At 39.0% G+C, this 20,131-nt stretch overlaps 1 protein-coding gene across 1 annotated transcript; it reads right to left on the bottom strand.

Moving 5' to 3' along the window:
- Positions 1–17,467: 17,467 nt before the first annotated feature.
- On the bottom strand, positions 17,468–19,861 carry LOC143590648 (protein NRT1/ PTR FAMILY 2.8). The gene is made up of 3 exons (XM_077071070.1): positions 19,795–19,861; positions 19,504–19,721; positions 17,468–18,898 (listed from the first exon to the last, which is right to left on the bottom strand). The coding sequence occupies exons 1-3, from the start codon at positions 19,859–19,861 to the stop codon at positions 17,468–17,470; spliced, it is 1,716 nt and encodes a 571-aa protein (XP_076927185.1).
- Between the last annotated feature and the right edge of the window lie 270 nt (positions 19,862–20,131).

The following is a 20,131-nucleotide window of genomic DNA, read 5'->3' as shown; positions in this document are numbered from 1 at the left end:
ACAGTCACACGACTGGGCCCTGAGTCAGGGTATGACAGTTACCATTCTGCTGTGTTGTTTAGCTACCCTAAAAGAATGCAATGAATTATTATTTTACCGTGTTGCAATTCATTGAATGACAAAAATATATGTGAATCAAAATAATGAAAATCTACTAGCTTCACAATATTAATCCACTAAAGTTTATAATAAATTTATATGATGAAATATAAAATATTTCAAGCTAATAAAACATTAAAATTATATAAAAGTTTTCAACTAACATAAACTTAAAGTCATCCAACGTTGAAAAAAAAAAGTAAAATCATCTAGGATTCTAGGAGGATCAAAATCTCGATAAAAATATTAATCATGAGTTCTTCACTTCTTTTAATTAAATTTAGTTTCATTTTTAGAAGACAGGTAAATGCTATATTTGATGCATGCATGGCATCCTAGTTTTCATAGCAATCAATTCCTAGGATACGAGATATGCATCAGAGAAAATTGCTGGCCCCTTATGTTCTTTTTTATATCATGCATGTTTTAGTCGATGTACTGGCTCATTCGTGTATTAATGTATCAAACCGACCCTATTTAACCATTGTTGACTAGTATCGACATTATTGATCAATATTGACCACAACCAGCCATTATTGACCAAATAACTTGTATTTAATTATGGCCGAAATTGATTATGGGAGAAACTAAAATAAATGTCTTATCTGTTTTAACTTTTAGCCATAGTAATAAAAAGTTTAAATAAATATTTTTTTATTATTTATCTATAACAAAAAGTATTTTTTTGGTTATATTAAAATACAAAGTAAACAAAAAATAAGATGTATAAGAAGTATTCATGTTCATCGATCTTTGATTTGAATGTTGTGATTAACTTGAGATAAAAAGAGAGGGCATATATGAAATAATCCATATTTGTTGAATTCTCTCGTCAATTCTATCAATCATTTTAAAACGTTCATAATTTTTTCATACGACAATTTTTTTTTTAAAATCCACCATAATAACAAATGTTTTTTTATCTTTAATATGAATATCATATTGTTGTAAAAAAATTAAAAATAAACAACTTAATGGGTTATTTTTCTTGGTTATACTTGTTAGTTGTTACATATAAAGTATATTTGCTGCGTACTAGTCACTTCCTTTCTTCATCTATAATCTTGTATAGTATTATTAGCCATGGGAACGTTGAAATTTTGCTATAATACAAGACAAGTTGAAAAGTAGCCTCAAGTGCATGCGCACCATGATGCATATACATATCAGCAAGAAGTCAAAAATGTGTTCCTTTCATTAGGAAATTGATATGTTGAAATTGGAAGTCTTCGTGATAGATGCTCATGAACCACTCATGATGCTTGCATCAAGATAAGATAGCTAGCTAGCTAGCTAGATTTCCACCTAAATACTATAAAAATAAAATGATAGCTGGCGTAGTGAGTATATCTTCTATTGGTATTTTTACTATCATTGCTAGATAGCCGTTTTGAAACGGTGTTGCCACCTATTTATTACGTATGGTTGCTCACAAGTCACAACTTCCATTTAATTATATAATTATAATTTCATAAGTTTGTGGTAACCTTAAGTTCTATTAATTACGCAATTGACTCAACTTTTTAATATGGTAATTCTTAAGTTTCATTCAGTTAGATAAACTGCATAGGTTTTAAATACACTAACTCGAGTTTTTAATACGGTACCAAAGCCAAACCAATCGAAGTCCAGCCACAACGCACAGGTTTTCACTTTTTTCCCCTGCAATTAGGAGCTTACTAATATTATACTTTTAGTACTTGTTTGTTTGCTGTTGCTTAGATCCCTTTAGAAGTACTTGGTGTCAGTGGCGGATCTAGAACTAAATGTCAGGGGTAACGCTTAAAAATTGTTTTTTGACCGTGTTTCATACAATGTAAATTAAACAAATGGGCTACATATTTCTTCCCTTCGGTTTTTGAAAGCTTGAAATCGAGTAATCACATCTTCTTCTTTTACGTTATCAAGCGTTTCTTTTTTCGACTACACAAATTAAAGCATTATTCAAATACTCATCACCTATTCGAATGCGCAAATCCGTCTTGATAAGCTTCGTTTTAGAAAAACATTTTTTAGCGGTTGCAACCGGTAAAAGCAACGCTAGCTTCAATATACGATAAACTAAAGGAAAAGTGGCGTGTTTTCCAGTTTCCACCATTACACGAGCAAGGTCACACATTCCACTCAATTTTGTAAATTTATTATCTTCCTTTAAAGTGTGATAAAGGGTCGTAAAATCACCCGAAATACACCCTCTTTCTTCATTACTAAAGTAATTATGTCACTATCTTCAATATGTCAAACTTAGAAAATGAATCACAAGGATTTAAACCGGACATACTTTCTATCAAATTAGTTGAGACCTCACTAAATCTATTTCCAAGTTCTTGAATTTGCATATCGAAATGATATTAAAAACTTCAACCTCAAAATGATGTCGATTAGTAGTGATATTCTTTCGGTTTCATTGATTACCATAACTTTCCGTCATATCTAGAATCCTAATCTTGTTTTTTTCACAAAAAAATGTCACTTTTAGTCAGCATCATGGCGAACCCGTTTTGTCTTAGATTATTCAATGCTTGGTTTGTCCTCGCTTATCAACTTAGACGCTTCTAACAACTCTTGATTTTTTTAAAGATGTCTTGATAGAGCATTTTTGAGGCCTAAAATATCGTCTAACAAGTGTATTAATACACAAAATCAAGACTCTCAAAATACTTAAGAATACTTTTCGCATTAGTTTGTTGTTGCACACTCTCTCCATCTTCTTTAATAAAAGTAAGAACCTCAACAATTTCCGGGAATAATTTTAACAAACTTACGATTGTTCTATATTGACAATTTATATAAACAATTATAATTTTAGTTAAAAGTTGAAGAATACCTAAATTGAGAAACTATATGTCGAACCATGAAAGAGGGTTCGAATCGGTGAACCACCTCTTCTCGACTGCAGCGTAGAGCGGTGGAGGTCACCTAGTCAGGTGACCGGAGGAGGAGAAGGCTATACTAACAAAGGGCAGCTCGCAGCACCGCATTAATGTCTAGTGGTGTCTGGTCACGGTGGTGGCAATTTTTGATTAATTGAGGACCGATAATTTTGTTTGAGTGTAACATATATTATTTTAAATGTTAATGGGTTTTATTGGTTTGGGCTTTACACCTATGTTTGCTAAATGTTTTCTGTTAATTAATATTATTGTTCCATTAAATATGTGTTAAAGTTGTTTGGTTTTTGTTTTATTAATGACTTTAGTATCAATTACGTTATTACGTATACCAGTATTATATTTTCAAGGCATTATTATCTAAAATAATCATGTAAAGTGTACTAGATTATAAGTGCTCTTATGAATTTTAGTTCAACTTAAGTTCTGTTTGTTTTTGCTTAAAAGGTCTGCAAGAAACTTACGTCTGCAGGCGCGCAGACATAAATTTTTGAAGACTGTTTGTTTTTTTTAAGAAAAAATATCTGAAAACTACTTTTATGGTCTTAAAAAATAAGTTATTTTTCAACTTCCTCACGCATCTTCACACTTCTTAACATCCTACCAACACCCAATGTCCAACACCAGCACCACCACCACGTCCGCCACCACCACCACCACCACCACCCACCGTCCGTAGCCGCCACCACCCACCACCACTGTCTACCACCACCACCACCACGGTCCACCACCACCACCCCACCGTTGGCCACACCACTGTCCACTACCACCACCCACCACCACCACCGTCCATCACCACCACCACCCACCGTCGGCCACAACCATCATCCACTACCACCACCACCCACCCACCGTTGGCCACCACCACCGTCCACACAAACCGTCCATCACCACCACCCCACCGTCCACCACCATCGTTCAGCTTATACAGATGATATCCAGTTTATAGGTAACTAATTTTCAGCTTATGCAGACGATATCCAGTTTATAAAACAAACAGTATTATATTTTCAAATTGCATACCTTCAAACCACATATTCAATTGTAGACATGAAATCAGATGAAATAAGATTGCAGACAGTTTTTGTTTTAAAAAACAAACAGCACCTTAATGACTGAAGTAGACGATTGTTATAAAGAAACTACTCAACATCTCCAACTCTAGCTCGCCTCCATCAACCGTTACAAACGCCATAAAAATCAATGAGAAATCTCAAACCTAAAATAAAATGTCGTTTTTTCATCTTTAATAAACGCTCATTTGTGTTTGAAGCTACCAACACCGTCACAACCCAACTCCCACTAGTCTACCCTCGTAAAATCATCATTCATGATGTTTACTTTCATTAGGAGCCTTATTAAAATTTTTGTAATCGGTATCAAGGACGATGAAATTAATCAATACATATACTTGTTGAAGTATAGAGTGTAGTTCCATCACTGCTATTAGGATTGTTGTAATTTATGTTTCGACGTTCCTTTCATAACTCCATGCCATAAAATAGTATCTAAAATGCATATTACAAGTAAAAAGGGAAGTATTTATAGACAAAAATATAAATTAATTTACAAAATGTAAATTGAAAACAATATTTTGAACGGCAAGGTAAATTTTATTGAAGAAAAATACACACACAATAATATCAAAATGCTATAAGTGCAAACTAGGAAAGCTACATCACAACACTAAAAACACACTAATCGTGCCAATGTTAAAAACTTAAATAAGTATTTAACAATAAGGTAAATAAACTAAGATTAAAGGGGTGTTTGGGATTTCTTATTTTTGTCTCTTATCAAACTTAATAAAAAGTTAAAAACGTGTTATGTTTAATTTAAAAAAAGTACATTGCAATTGGCTTCCTGGTGTAATTATATGAGCATTGACGTGAGGTCGAATATTCGCGCAAAAATAAACCAATTACAACTAACTAGATAGCGGAAAGTGGGTGTCGAACACGAGGAGTTTGTGGAATATGCGTTACTGAGTAGCTTACAATTAAACTAATATAAATGTAAATGACAGGAAGTAATTTTCAAGTTGGTTTTTGATTAGATTTTAAGAACTAAATTAACTAATACAAAAGTTGTAAACAATTGATCAGGCAAGTATTTCTCTTGGAATTCGGGTTATCACGCAACACTCTTGTTAAGGTTCAATGGATAAATCATAATATCTTGATTTTGTGTAAATGTGATTATTTGTGATTAATCAAGAACTAAATACTCGGATTACTAGAACGCGAGGTTGTTACTTGTTAATCAATCAATATGTTCTTAACCCTAATTCCTTCTACTAAATCTCAATTGTCAATGACACCAAGAACGTATAGAACGAAACTAGGTTTAACACGATATGGACAAATTACAAACAATCAAACAAACATCATAGTTATACTAACATCAACAATTAGATAACCAATCCAATTCAAGAATAATAAACATAAGTGTATTGTGAATAACCTTACATCCAAGAGAAACACCAAAGGGTTTAGCCACACATGATTGCCATCATTGATTCAATCTTTAATCCAAAGCAATCAAAGATTATAGTGTTAATCTTCAATTAAAATCACCCAAAATATTGTTTCAAGGCACCAAAATCACCCCACACAAATGTCTAAATCGGAATATCATGAAAAGGATCTCAAAAGCCCATTATAACATCAAATTGGAGTTGTAATCGTCACCAGCGTGCAGGCCCCACCGTAAGCCACGGTGGCCACCGTAGCTTACGGTGGCTTTGAAAACCACTACGGTAGGTTCTAATAGTTTGTGGTAGGAAGCTACGGTGGAACCCTACCGTAGCTTACGGTGGCTACCGTAAGCTACGGTAGCCTCAGCTCCAACACACTTGATCTTCTTTGACTTGTTGACTGCCATCGTCAGCTCTCGAGTCCTTTGCTCCTCTCCAACATAGTTCACTTGAATCGCCATTTTTAGCACTTGTACCTGTAACACCCCGACCAAAGGCGGATTATACATCGGGGCGCCACATATTGTTTCATTACTCGTGACACTATTGGGTGTCAATATTTAATAAATACATTCATTCGCGCACGCGCAGAGTAAACACAAGATAACATAAATCATCATAAATCAATATATTATAAATCATAATATTCGAACAGCAAAAACTTGTCTTGATACATTTTAATCTAGGTCCAAAATAAAGAAAACTTCCTATGTGTCCACAAGCTCCAAAACAGCTACTGCAAACCTGAACATGTGTTAAAATAAACGTCAAACACTTGCGTGTTGGTGAGAAATCAAGTTTAATACAATACATAGTTAACAATAAATCTGCGCGCAACATGTGTATGTCTGGTTTTCAACAAGGGTGTAATCTGATCGGGATCAACTCTAAGATTCATAGACTGCCAGTGCTCACAATTGAGCTCACAAACAAGACAAACTGTGCATGTGCAAACAAAAGAGAAAATCATAAACGATAGTTCTCCCGTGTTCATCTAATGGTACCATGAGAACTGCGGAATAGACCGACAAGACGGTTAATGATCCACACATACAAATAAACAGCCAAGTCTACGTCCTCAACACATGGGATACTGCGCGACTAAAGTTCATAAACAGTTTAAGACTCTAAGTTTGTATGAACACATGAACATCCCAAAACATTAAAAGCAAAAAGGGATTAGGTACGAGATTACTCACTTGATAAACGATGCGGTGTAAGATAAAGCAAGAACCAACTTTAAACAAGCACAAGTTAACCTATAAATAAGATTATTGTTTTAATGATCGGTTTTAAGTCTTGATACAAGTTAGCATAAGTAAATTATTATATATATATATATATATATTACCGGAAGAGCAGGACAGAACAGGGAGGAAGACGGAGGCAGAGAGGGAGGCGGCAGAGAGAGCAAGGAGAACAGGAGAGATTAAGTGTTTTGTGTGTGTAGTGTTAGGAAAAATAATACTATTATTTATAGAGAAACCCTAGGGAACACAATCCCTAGAAAAAGGGGAAAAGATCTCAAAAAGCAAAAGATTCCAAAAGCAAAAGATATCAAAAGATATGGCAGCAGGGAAAAAGAGAAAAAGCTGACAGGGAACAGTAAAAAGGCATGGGCAGGTCAGAAAAAGGTACTGGTCAAGCATGGCAAAAGCAGATCTCAAAAGATTATGTCAGTCACTTTTTCTGCCAACCAATGGGGTTGGTGCGCATGCTGCGCCGAAAGTAACTTTTCAGACATAAAGCAGGTTAGGTCAACAGCACAAAAGATAAGACAACACAAAAGCAAACGGCTAGATTAAACAGAAGAAAACTCAAAGGGTTCAGCGCGAGAAGGCTCGAGCGCGAAGGCAGACACAGAAGGTCAAGAGAGCGCGAGCGCGAAGGCAGACAGAACTAACCTTAACGCGTCGCGGAAAGAACTACATTTCTAAGCGCGCCGCGGGAAGAATCACATTTCTTAGCGCGCCGCGGGAGGAACTAAAATTCCTAGCGCGCCGCGGGAAGAACTATAATTCTTCGCGCGTCGAGGGATGAACTACGATTCTTAGCGCGCTGCGAGAAGAACTACAATCCTTAGCGCGTCGCGGGAAGAACTACCGTTCTTAGCGCGCTGCGAGAAGAATTACAATTCTTAGCGCGCTGCGAGAAGAGTTCGTCTCGCGTATCGCTGAAACAGGTGGTCATCACGCAGGATTCCTTGTAAGGGGTCTGGCGCGTGGAGCTGCGCAGACAACCTTAGGCGGGAAGGAACAAAGGACAAGCAAAGAGTTAGAAGAAAAAGAGGGAAACAAGGCGTAAGGGCGGGACGGCGACAAGAGGGAAAAGAAGGCGGAAAGAGAGGAGGAGAGGGACGGGACGGCGGAAAGAAAGAGAGAGAAAGAGGCGGGAAGGAAAATATATTATTATTATTAAAAGTAAAATATAAGTATAAATAAATATTAAATCACAAAAGAAAGAGATCGGATAAGGGAAACGGGTACCTGGGTCGGGTCGGATCGGGGCAGATGTCACAGTCTCCCCTACTTTAAGAAATTTCGTCCCGAAATTTATCTCGAAGTAGGTTGCGCAGAGAACAGGTGCGGGTACTTGATCTTCATTTGATCTTCCCTTTCCCATGTAAACTCGGCTCCGCGCTTGGACTCCCAACGAACTTTCACGATAGGGATACGACTGCCCTTGGTTTGCTTAACCTCGCGATCCATAATCTCAACAGGCTTCTCAACGAAATGCATAGATTCATCAACTTGAACTTCATCAAGTGGAATGTGAAGGTTCTCGTCAGCTAAACACTTCTTGAGATTGGATACATGGAACGTTGGATGCACATTACTGAGCGCGGGCGGCAGGTCAAGTCTGTAGGCAACTTTTCCTACACGCGCGAGAATCTTGAATGGTCCAACATATCGAGGAGCAAGCTTACCTTTCTTCCCAAAGCGGACAACACCCTTCCAGGGCGACACTTTGAGGAGAACAAGATCACCAACTTGAAATTCGAGAGGCTTCCGCCTACGATCTGCGTAACTCTTCTGTCGGCTTCTGGCAGTCAGCAGATGATCACGGATCTTGGCGATTTTATCGGTTGTCTCTTGAACAAGTTCGGGTCCTGTGATTTGAGTTTCACCCACTTCGCTCCAACAGATCGGGGAGCGGCACTTACGACCGTAAAGTGCTTCAAATGGGGCCATACCGATACTGGAATGATAGCTGTTATTATAAGAGAACTCGATCAAAGGCAGGTGCGAATCCCAATTACCTCTAAAATCAAGAACACAAGATCGGAGCATATCCTCAAGAGTTTGAATAGTTCGCTCAGACTGACCGTCAGTCTGAGGATGATATGCCGTACTCATGTCCAAGCGAGTTCCTAGCGCAGATTGGAGAGATTTCCAAAAGCGAGATATAAAACGGCCATCGCGATCGGATATGATGCTCAAAGGAGTACCATGGCGGCAGACAATTTCCTTGACATAAAGCTGCGTGAGTTGCTCAACACGGTAGTTTTCACGAATGGGCAGGAAGTGAGCAGACTTAGTCAAACGATCCACTATTACCCAAATGCTATCATGTTTGCTTGCTGTCAAAGGTAACTTGGTAATAAAGTCCATCGCTACACATTCCCATTTCCACGTAGGAATTTCTGGTTGTTCGAGCAAACCAGATGGGCGTTGGTGTTCAGCTTTCACTTTAGAACAAGTCAGACATTTAGCTACGAACACAGCAATATCCTTTTTCATACCGGGCCACCAATAAGTAATGCGCAAATCCTTGTACATCTTATCAGCGCCGGGATGAACGGAATATCGAGATTTGTGCGCTTCACTCAGGATATCAGCGCGAAGATTCTCATCAAAGGGAATCCAGATGCGATTAAGATAGCAGAGAATTCCACTCAGATTAGGGACAAAGTGCGCTTCCGCGCCACACGCTAACTCGGCGCGAAGATTACCATTACTGATGGATGCGCGCTGTGCGTCACGAATGCGCGATTCAAGGTTGCTCTGAATCGGCGCAAAGTGAAGCTGGGTGCGCGGCAAGATACAGTTAAGCTGGCAGGGTTTTCGGCTGAGCGCATCGGCTACCACATTAGCCTTACCAGGATGATACCGGATCTCACAATCGTAATCGCTGATGAGTTCGTTCCATCGGCGTTGTCTCATGTTAAGTTCCTTCTGATCAAAGATATGCTGAAGGCTTTTATGGTCAGTGTAGAGGATACACTTAGTACCATAAAGGTAGTGTCTCCAGATCTTCAAGGCAAAAACAACTGCACCTAGTTCGAGGTCGTGAGTTGTATAATTCTTTTCATGAACCTTAAGTTGCCTTGATGCGTAAGCGATAACCTTGCCTCGTTGCATAAGAACACAACCGAGACCTTGGTTGGAGGCATCGCAATACACGACAAAATCATCATTACCCTCAGGTAGCGCAAGAACAGGAGCTTCACACAACAGACGCTTGAGCGTCAGAAAGGCTTCTTCTTGCTTCGAGCCCTAAATATATGGTTTACCTTTGTGCGTTAGAGCTGTTAAAGGCAAAGCGATCTTTGAGAAGTTCGAAATGAAACGCCGGTAATAACCAGCTAAGCCTAGAAAGGAACGGATCTCGGAAGGAGAGGATGGCGTAATCCAGTTCTTGATTGCTTCAATTTTGGATGGGTCGACATGAATACCCATCTTGTTCACAACATGGCCAAGAAACTGTACTTCATCAGACCAGAATTCACACTTGGAAAGCTTAGCATAGAGCTGCTCGGTTCGAAGCTTTTGCAACACCAACCGAAGATGTTGCTCATGCTCGGTCTTGGTCTTAGAATACACCAGAACATCATCGATAAACACGATCACGAATTTATCCAAGAAAGGCCTACACACCCGACTCATTAGATCCATGAAAACGGCGGGTGCGTTGGTTAGACCGAAGGACATGACCAAGAATTCAAAATGGCCATAACGAGTTCGAAAAGCAGTCTTCGGAACATCTTCATCGCGGATGCGCAACTGGTGATAGCCAGAGCGGAGATCAATCTTCGAGAAACAAGAGGCACCTTGGAGTTGATCAAAGAGGTCGTCAATACGCGGTAAGGGATACCGGTTTTTAATGGTGAGTTTGTTCAACTCGCGGTAATCAATACACATGCGAAACGATCCATCTTTCTTTTTAACGAACAACACCGGAGCACCCCAGGGCGAAGAGCTAGGGCGAATGAATCCTTTAGCTGTCAACTCTTGAAGTTGGCTTGCCAATTCTTGCATCTCAGCGGGCGCAAGACGGTAAGGAGATTTGGCTACGGGGGAAGCACCAGGGACAAGATCAATACGAAACTCGACTTCACGAGCGGGAGGGATACCAGGAAGATCATCAGGAAAAACTTCAGGGAAATCACGCACAACGGGGATATCGCGAAGCTTCTTCTCTTCAGCAGGTTTGACCACATGGGCTAAGAATGCAACACACTTCTTCCGCATAAGCCTTTGGGCTTCGGCGCAAGACATAAGCTTAAGACCGCGGGAGAGTTTTTCGCCGTAGATGTGAAGATCACCATTTTCTCGAGGTATGCGAATCATCTTCTTGGCACAAATAACTTCGGCGCGATTCTTCGAGAGCCAGTCCATACCAATGATAACATCAAAGCTTCCAAGAGGCATGGGGATGAGGTCGATCAGAAAATCGTTTTCGTTAAGGTTAAGCGTGCAATCTTTAATCACAGAGTTAATTAAAACAGTTTCACCGTTAGCCAATTCAACTGAAAAATCTTCTTTTAAGTTATCGCGCGGTCGCGCAAGCTTCTGCTCGAAGGCGCGAGAAATAAAACTTCGATCGGCGCCAGTATCAAAAAGTACAGAAGCATAAAATCCGTTAAGCAAAAATGTACCATTAACTACGTCATTATTCGCTTGCGCTTGGTGCGCGGTTATGTTAAAAGCTCGTCCACGCGTCACTTGGTTTGAAATCTGGTTCACCGGATTCGCTTGCGTAATCTGAACTTGTAGCCTTGGGCACGCGTTCCGGAAATGACTGGGATCACCGCAGTTAAAGCACGATCTGGGTCGTGGGTTTTGGTAGGTTGGTTGAGGGTTTTGCGGGTAGACTGGTGGTGTTGGCGCAATTGGATTGGCGGGAAGGACTCTACAGTTTTCTGCAAGGTGACCAGCGCGGCCACATCGGTTACAAAGTCGACATGGGACTTGAGGTGGGTGGTGGAGTCTACAGGTTGGGCAAAAGGGGTGGTTTCCTGTGTAAGGTTTCTTAGTTGGCGGGGCAGGGAGTGCTGGATTGGTTAAGGCATAGTTGTGGGCTACAGGAGGTGTTGGGTAGGCTGACAGAGGGTTAGGCGCGTAAACTGGGGGTTGGTAGATGGGTTGCTGGACAATGGGCGGGTTGGTAAGCGCATAGGCCTTGCGCCTGCGCTTGAGGTTGTTACGGTTTGAGGGTTCGGGTTTGGTTTCTGTTGGTTCAGGGGCAGTCTTGGTGAGTTTGGTCTTTTCTGTTCCCCGCAGGAACAGGGTTCCTGCTCTGACATGGTTGTCGCTGCGCACAGCGGCCAACTCAATGGCGTCAGAGAGGGTTACTGGGTTTCTGGCCCATACAGAATCTTGAATTTCCATGGGGAGACCCCCAAGGAATTTCTCTATGGCTCGGCGGGAAGGGGTAACAAGGTGAGGGACAAGCAGGCTTAGTTTATGGAAGCGCGTCGCGTACTCGCGCGCTTCACCGCTGTATTGCTTCAAGTTCCAGAATTCTTCCTCCAGGCGCTTAACTTCGTTGGGAGGGCAGAATTCTCGCGTCAGAATTTCCTTAAATTCCTCCCAGAGCATGCTGGTAGCAGCCTCTGCGCCACGCGCATGAGCTACTCCATTCCACCATGTAAGCGCTCTGGATTCCAGGACACTGGAAGCATATAGGGTTCGTCTGTCTGAGGGGCATTGGGTGTGGAGGAAAGTGTTTTCTATTTTCTCAAGCCACTGGAGCATCACGGTGGCTCCTTCAAGACCTGTGAACTTTGGAGGGTTACCCGCGTTAAAGGACTTAATGTTGTAACCAGAGGTGTTGGTATTGTTTTGGCTCAAGGCTTGGGCTATTGCGGCGGCCATTTCCTGGGAACGTTGCTGCGAGCGTCTGCGCGCGGCTTCTTTCTTCTTGAGATGGCGACGAGATAGCGGAGGCATTCTATAAAAGTTTTAATTTTAGTTAATATCTTGGTTTTAGCACAAAGTATAACCTCGAAAAGCTTGGTTTCACGGAGTCAGTTACTGTCAAAAGTTAAAGTAAAATAAATGACCCTAAATGCAGACTTAATAAAGGTAACGAATTCGAATCAAGAATCGACAATTCATGTATCACCATGACTTTCCGAATTCCCAATTTAAAATATACGAGCAAACGAGTATTGGAGATTGACGATTCATGTATCACCATGACTTTTCAATCTTCAATATAAAACATACAAGAAAATGAGTATTGGAGGTTGACAATTCATGTATCACCATGACTTTTCAAGTCTCCAACCTCAGAACATAATCGTAAATGGAAATTGAAAATCAACTATTCATGTACCACCATGACTTTTCGGATTTTCAAATCCCAACAAACGAATATGCAAGAAAAATCAATAAAAATCGAAATTCAGCAAAAGTCGAAATATCGCGAAATAAATCATAAAATCATATACTGCGCAAGCGCGAGCATATTCATAAACAACGAGTAATTAACAATAAGCGCGCAAACATGAGATTTCTCTCATGCGCGAGAAGGGACTCTTAGGTATTCTAGGCCGTTACGTCTAACCACCTATCCTAAAGTCAACGAGCTCTGATACCAATCTGTAACACCCCGACCAAAGGCGGATTATACATCGGGGCGCCACATATTGTTTCATTACTCGTGACACTATTGGGTGTCAATATTTAATAAATACATTCATTCGCGCACGCGCAGAGTAAACACAAGATAACATAAATCATCATAAATCAATATATTATAAATCATAATATTCGAACAGCAAAAACTTGTCTTGATACATTTTAATCTAGGTCCAAAATAAAGAAAACTTCCTATGTGTCCACAAGCTCCAAAACAGCTACTGCAAACCTGAACATGTGTTAAAATAAACGTCAAACACTTGCGTGTTGGTGAGAAATCAAGTTTAATACAATACATAGTTAACAATAAATCTGCGCGCAACATGTGTATGTCTGGTTTTCAACAAGGGTGTAATCTGATCGGGATCAACTCTAAGATTCATAGACTGCCAGTGCTCACAATTGAGCTCACAAACAAGACAAACTGTGCATGTGCAAACAAAAGAGAAAATCATAAACGATAGTTCTCCCGTGTTCATCTAATGGTACCATGAGAACTGCGGAATAGACCGACAAGACGGTTAATGATCCACACATACAAATAAACAGCCAAGTCTACGTCCTCAACACATGGGATACTGCGCGACTAAAGTTCATAAACAGTTTAAGACTCTAAGTTTGTATGAACACATGAACATCCCAAAACATTAAAAGCAAAAAGGGATTAGGTACGAGATTACTCACTTGATAAACGATGCGGTGTAAGATAAAGCAAGAACCAACTTTAAACAAGCACAAGTTAACCTATAAATAAGATTATTGTTTTAATGATCGGTTTTAAGTCTTGATACAAGTTAGCATAAGTAAATTATTATATATATATATATATATATATATATTACCGGAAGAGCAGGACAGAACAGGGAGGAAGACGGAGGCAGAGAGGGAGGCGGCAGAGAGAGCAAGGAGAACAGGAGAGATTAAGTGTTTTGTGTGTGTAGTGTTATGAAAAATAATACTATTATTTATAGAGAAACCCTAGGGAACACAATCCCTAGAAAAAGGGGAAAAGATCTCAAAAAGCAAAAGATTCCAAAAGCAAAAGATATCAAAAGATATGGCAGCAGGGAAAAAGAGAAAAAGCTGACAGGGAACAGTAAAAAGGCATGGGCAGGTCAGAAAAAGGTACTGGTCAAGCATGGCAAAAGCAGATCTCAAAAGATTATGTCAGTCACTTTTTCTGCCAACCAATGGGGTTGGTGCGCATGCTGCGCCGAAAGTAACTTTTCAGACATAAAGCAGGTTAGGTCAACAGCACAAAAGATAAGACAACACAAAAGCAAACGGCTAGATTAAACAGAAGAAAACTCAAAGGGTTCAGCGCGAGAAGGCTCGAGCGCGAAGGCAGACACAGAAGGTCAAGAGAGCGCGAGCGCGAAGGCAGACAGAACTAACCTTAACGCGTCGCGGAAAGAACTACATTTCTAAGCGCGCCGCGGGAAGAATCACATTTCTTAGCGCGCCGCGGGAGGAACTAAAATTCCTAGCGCGCCGCGGGAAGAACTGTAATTCTTCGCGCGTCGAGGGATGAACTACGATTCTTAGCGCGCTGCGAGAAGAACTACAATCCTTAGCGCGTCGCGGGAAGAACTACCGTTCTTAGCGCGCTGCGAGAAGAATTACAATTCTTAGCGCGCTGCGAGAAGAGTTCGTCTCGCGTATCGCTGAAACAGGTGGTCATCACGCAGGATTCCTTGTAAGGGGTCTGGCGCGTGGAGCTGCGCAGACAACCTTAGGCGGGAAGGAACAAAGGACAAGCAAAGAGTTAGAAGAAAAAGAGGGAAACAAGGCGTAAGGGCGGGACGGCGACAAGAGGGAAAAGAAGGCGGAAAGAGAGGAGGAGAGGGACGGGACGGCGGAAAGAAAGAGAGAGAAAGAGGCGGGAAGGAAAATATATTATTATTATTAAAAGTAAAATATAAGTATAAATAAATATTAAATCACAAAAGAAAGAGATCGGATAAGGGAAACGGGTACCTGGGTCGGGTCGGATCGGGGCAGATGTCACAGTACCTACAAACGCACGACATAGTGTAGTAATCCAAATTCGTGAAATTAAACATAAGCGCATACGTTTTAACGAGAAATACTACACTTAAGGGTGGTTTTACAATCCACCCGTCAAGTGTGATGGCTAATGTCCAACTCAAGGGGGTTTCAAGTTTAGAGTGTCAAAATCAGTATAAACGGTTTAAATCTCGTATTGAGAATACTCATTCGGGTATTGGGTGTAGTTTATTATGAATGGTTGATATCATGTTTCAGAAATACTTATTCGGATATTAAGATTTAAGAGTAAGTAGTAAAAAAACTACAGTTTGCCTTTTGATTAATACAACGAGGGTGATGGTTGAATGCCCGACTCAAGGAGGTTTCAAAAATAGAGTATCAAAATAAATATAGAATATAGACGACTGATAAGACTTATTCGAGTATTTTGTGTAGTTTATTATTATTATAAGAGCACTATTTATGTCAGTATGTTACATTACATATTTTAGTTTCCCAAAACACCATCATAAGTCAGGCCACTCACAACACCTGCAAATGCAGCATACTCAACACAACATTATCACTGTAACTTTAAATTTGAATCCTTTCCATCTTCCAATTTATGGCACACATTTGAACCAATCTCTACGGTAGAGATGAACCCAGTATGCTTACTGTTGGGCCGAGAGCACTACATCACACAGGCCGAACGTCAAGTACAAGACTTTTAAAAATCAAAACCAAAAACTAGACACTCTTCATATGATATTAATGATAAATACCAAAAGTTAAGATAAGGGTCAGATCCTTGAAACCTTTTTACCAAATTCGTAAAACTCTTAGTTAGACCCGAATATATAATATGGGTCGGGTAAAGGGTATTTAAGTTTCACTTTAAAGGGTAAAAAGGTTTCAAGGGTCCGACCCTTTTTCAAACCCTTTACCCGTTTACTAGTTTCTAAATAGATATACATCAGATTCACGATTAATCTGAAATGTAGGAGAGATTTGTATTTTATATATGATTCATCATAAATTTCCCAACTACTAAGAAAAATAAAAATCAAAGGCCATACTACTCATTGGAAACATATATATGTGAAAATCACGGAATTGTTCTCTACATGTAATTTGTGAATGTGAATATTATTTGCATCGGTTCAAAATGGTTGATAAACTTTCGAAGTTAAAGTTTACTGTGTTATTAATAAAAGTATAATTGTTATAGATTCATATATTAAAATCATATATGAGATATGCAACTAGTAAATACAGAAAATGAGTTGTGATTACTGCTTTAAAGGGTAAAGGGTTGGACCCATGAAACCCTTATATACCCGACCCTTTTATTGTTTATAGGGTAGGGTCTTGGGTCCACATTTCTTTCTAAAAGGGTAAAGGGTCCAGATAGGATATTAGGTAAAAGGGTAGGATCTTACCCTTTGAACAGTCCTAACCAAAAGAGCACTCCCCAAATCCAAATAGTACAATAGAATTTCTAGCAGGGGTGCAAGAAACAAAAAAAAAACTATTCAAAACTTAAAATCGAATAGAAATAAAAATCAACAGTTTAGATTTATGTTTTTGCAAAAATCGAAATTTACAGTTCGGTTTTGGTTTTTATTGTAATAAAAACTGAAAAAACTAAAACGAATTTATATATTTTAATTTTTTTTATCTTTTTACATTAACTATTTTATAAAAAAAATTAATGTTATGTAAATCATATATTTTGGCCAAATGCATAATAATAATCAATTAGTTAATAATTAACAAAATTCTTTATACCCAAATTCAATATTTTCGGCTGGCTTCTTTAAGATCAAAAATTTTCAAAATCAAATGACAAAATTCAAAATAACCAAAACGAAAACGTAAATCAAAAACTGAAATCTAATGGTTTCAGAATTTCAAAAGCTAAAGTTTCAGTTTTTTGTTTGCTTTTAGCGCTAAAACTGACAGAAACCGAACCGTATGATGGTGTAATAATTGCTCAAATCATGCAATACACAGGTTAGTGAATTTAGATGTAAAATATTAGTTGTTAAGAAAAACAAATAACGGTAAAAAATTTTGATCATTGATGAACAACTGATTTTATAAAAGTATCATAAATAACAAATTTACACCACCCTCTTCCTTTCTCATAATTCATGATATCCTCTAGACAGATTGCCACCTTCTTCAACCTCCTGCATCTCCTCCACCGCGATAACTTTCGCCGGAGCCAAAAACTTGGAACCAACAAACGTGAAATAAATCAAATTCAAAACCCCCAAACCCGCAATAATGTAGTAGTAATAATCCAGCCTGTTCCTGTTTAGATCATGACCACCTAACCACGGATTCATTCCTTTTTTCCCTGTTAGTTTATGAATTATATTAACAATAAGCGAGCTTAAGTAGCTTGACACTGATAATGTGATGAAAAAGATGGCACTCGCAACCGTTCGCATGCTTTCGGGCATTTGAGTAGTGAAAAACTCCATCATTGCTACACTATCAAACGCTTCGGTTAAACCCGAAAGCATGAACTGAGGAATCAACCAAAATACGTGTAATGGCGCAACGTAGGCATGGCTGTTTAATGCGGATTCACGACGTTTTCTTTCGATAATCCCAGCAGTAACCATGCATAAAATCGACATGATTATGCCGATTCTAACTCGCATGACCATTGTTAATCGGGTGTCCCTTTTTAAAAGTTTCATAAGTTTAGGGACGTAAATCCCTTCGTAAATAAATATCCATACTGACAATGTGACCATCGCAGTCTCAATCATCCACCCGGGTGGTATCTCGAATTTCGACCCGATTGTTCTAGTCATTTGTATGGCTTGAAGGACACCGAACGTGCTTTGTTGATCGATCACAAGCATGCATCCCACACCCGACACCCAAATTGGCAAGATCCCAACGACACACTTAAAGTTTTCGACTTGTTGGACGCTACATAACCTCCACTTGTTTTCGGGTACGCCCTTAGTGTTTAGCTCATTCGGGTCGATAATCATAGCTGCTTTATCTAAGCATTTAAATCTTTGTGTTCTAACAATATTGGATTCTTGTTGTGGGTGATAAAAGGAGTGTTTTGATACATGGTCATATGTTATATCACGTTTTTTAAATGAAGCAAAAATAACTTTAACAATATCTGAAAAAACACTTCCTTCTGGTTTCTTCATAATATAAGTATCCCTTCCAATCAAGAACACAATGAGGGAAAACAACAGGCAAGCAGTCGGGATAGCGAACCCGATAACCCAACTGATGTTGGTTTGGATGTAGACAACTCCAGTGAGTGCTATAATTAGAGCTAGAGTGAATGATAAGTACCATAAGTTGAAGAAACTTGTGAGTTGTTTACGTCCTTTGGCGGTGGTTGTGTTGAACTGGTCAGCCCCAAAAGCAATACCGCAGGGTCTTAACCCGCCCGCTCCGAAGGCTAGGAGGCCGAGTCCGGTGAAAAGAAGGCCTAGTTGCCAGTTTTCTGGCATGATGCAGTTGGGAAAGTGTGTGCATTTGGGTGGTCTGAAACTTGGTACGCCTGCGGTTAATGTCATCATGCCCATGCCCTGTTTAAATAACAGGATTATATTCATGTGACTGTTTACATTTAAAAGGAGTTCTTGCCTTTAGTAATAATAATAATAACATAAACATCAATAAACTTGTGTATCTTTGTGTTACAACAAAGACTATCATATCCAAGTTTCTAATTTTGAAGTGCCCCATGGATGAATTTTGGAGTAAAATAAGTCCACAAAAAGTTATTTTGTTAACTTTTATATTTGGTCCATATAATATGCTATAAGTTTTTATTTGTAAAATTGTTGAATGGTACTTCGCTAAGTTTCGAATGTTGCTTTACAAAAGTTTATGACCGGATATTTTTGACACTTGGCATTTCTTGGTTGGCATAAAATTGGTGATGATTAAAATCCTGGCTACTATTTTTTGGTGGACTTTCTTGAGAGTTGACTAGTCAAATAGACAAAATGTTAAACCGACATTTTGAGATTTTTCCCTATATGTTAAGGGGTAGTTTAGATGTTGCGATAATACTAATTAAATTCGTATCATCTATATGCATGTATGTCAGTATGTGATTATTTTCTTAGTTATAAAACTTTATGAATAAACTGTAGTCACGGTATTCAAATACAATACACATACGTACCAAAAGAGACGCTATGGAGGCGTAAAGAAGAGTGCGATATTTGCCAATATACGCGTCGGAGATGAAAGCACCAGCTAATGACCATATGTTAGAGGTTCCAATCCAAATGGTAACCACATTCACAAGAAAAATCCCACTCATGTTATAGTTTGAACGTAAATAAACCGTCATGTTCATAACCAAACTCATGGACGCCAATTTCTCAAATGACTCATTTCCTGTTTCAAACAAAAACATCGTCAAACAACAAAACATCATCATATGTCATGACTAAGGTTAAGCAGTAGTTACCAATGATGTATCTGATAGATCTCCAGCCACCTTTATGTTTTGGCGGCGCTGCCATTTCTTTCTCCATTTGCATTCTAGTTCTATGAAAAACTGGTTATGAGTTTAAATGGTAATAAGGAGTGGTGATTTCGTGCACGTGTGTTTTGATGAATATTAATGTGTGGTTAAGAATGTAGGTTGTTGTTAAGGTTTGTGTTGGATCCTAAAATTTGGGGTACATTTCGGCTTAAGCAGAGTCCAACGTCTATGACTTTCTGTTGTACATATAATATATTTTATCATTTTGTTGAATTGTTTCGTTTTATTTAGTTAGAGATTTTTATGTTGGTTATCTTGA

The sequence above is a fragment of the Bidens hawaiensis genome, unplaced genomic scaffold (assembly GCF_021521415.1).
Source record: "Bidens hawaiensis isolate Kalapana, Puna unplaced genomic scaffold, B.hawaiensis_p1.1 tig00038705_1, whole genome shotgun sequence".
NCBI classification, from domain to species: domain Eukaryota; kingdom Viridiplantae; phylum Streptophyta; class Magnoliopsida; order Asterales; family Asteraceae; genus Bidens; species Bidens hawaiensis.
This window is presented reverse-complemented; position numbering and strand designations above follow the sequence as displayed.

Coding starts and splice junctions, on each gene's coding strand:
- LOC143590648 (XM_077071070.1), bottom strand. CDS start 19,861: ATGGAGAAAGAAATGGCAGCGCCGCCAAAACATAAAGGTGGCTGGAGA. Junction 19,722..19,794: donor ATCTATCAGATACATCATTG/GTAACTACTGCT, acceptor TGTTTGAAACAG/GAAATGAGTCATTTGAGAAA. Junction 18,899..19,503: donor CCTCCATAGCGTCTCTTTTG/GTACGTATGTGT, acceptor TTATTTAAACAG/GGCATGGGCATGATGACATT.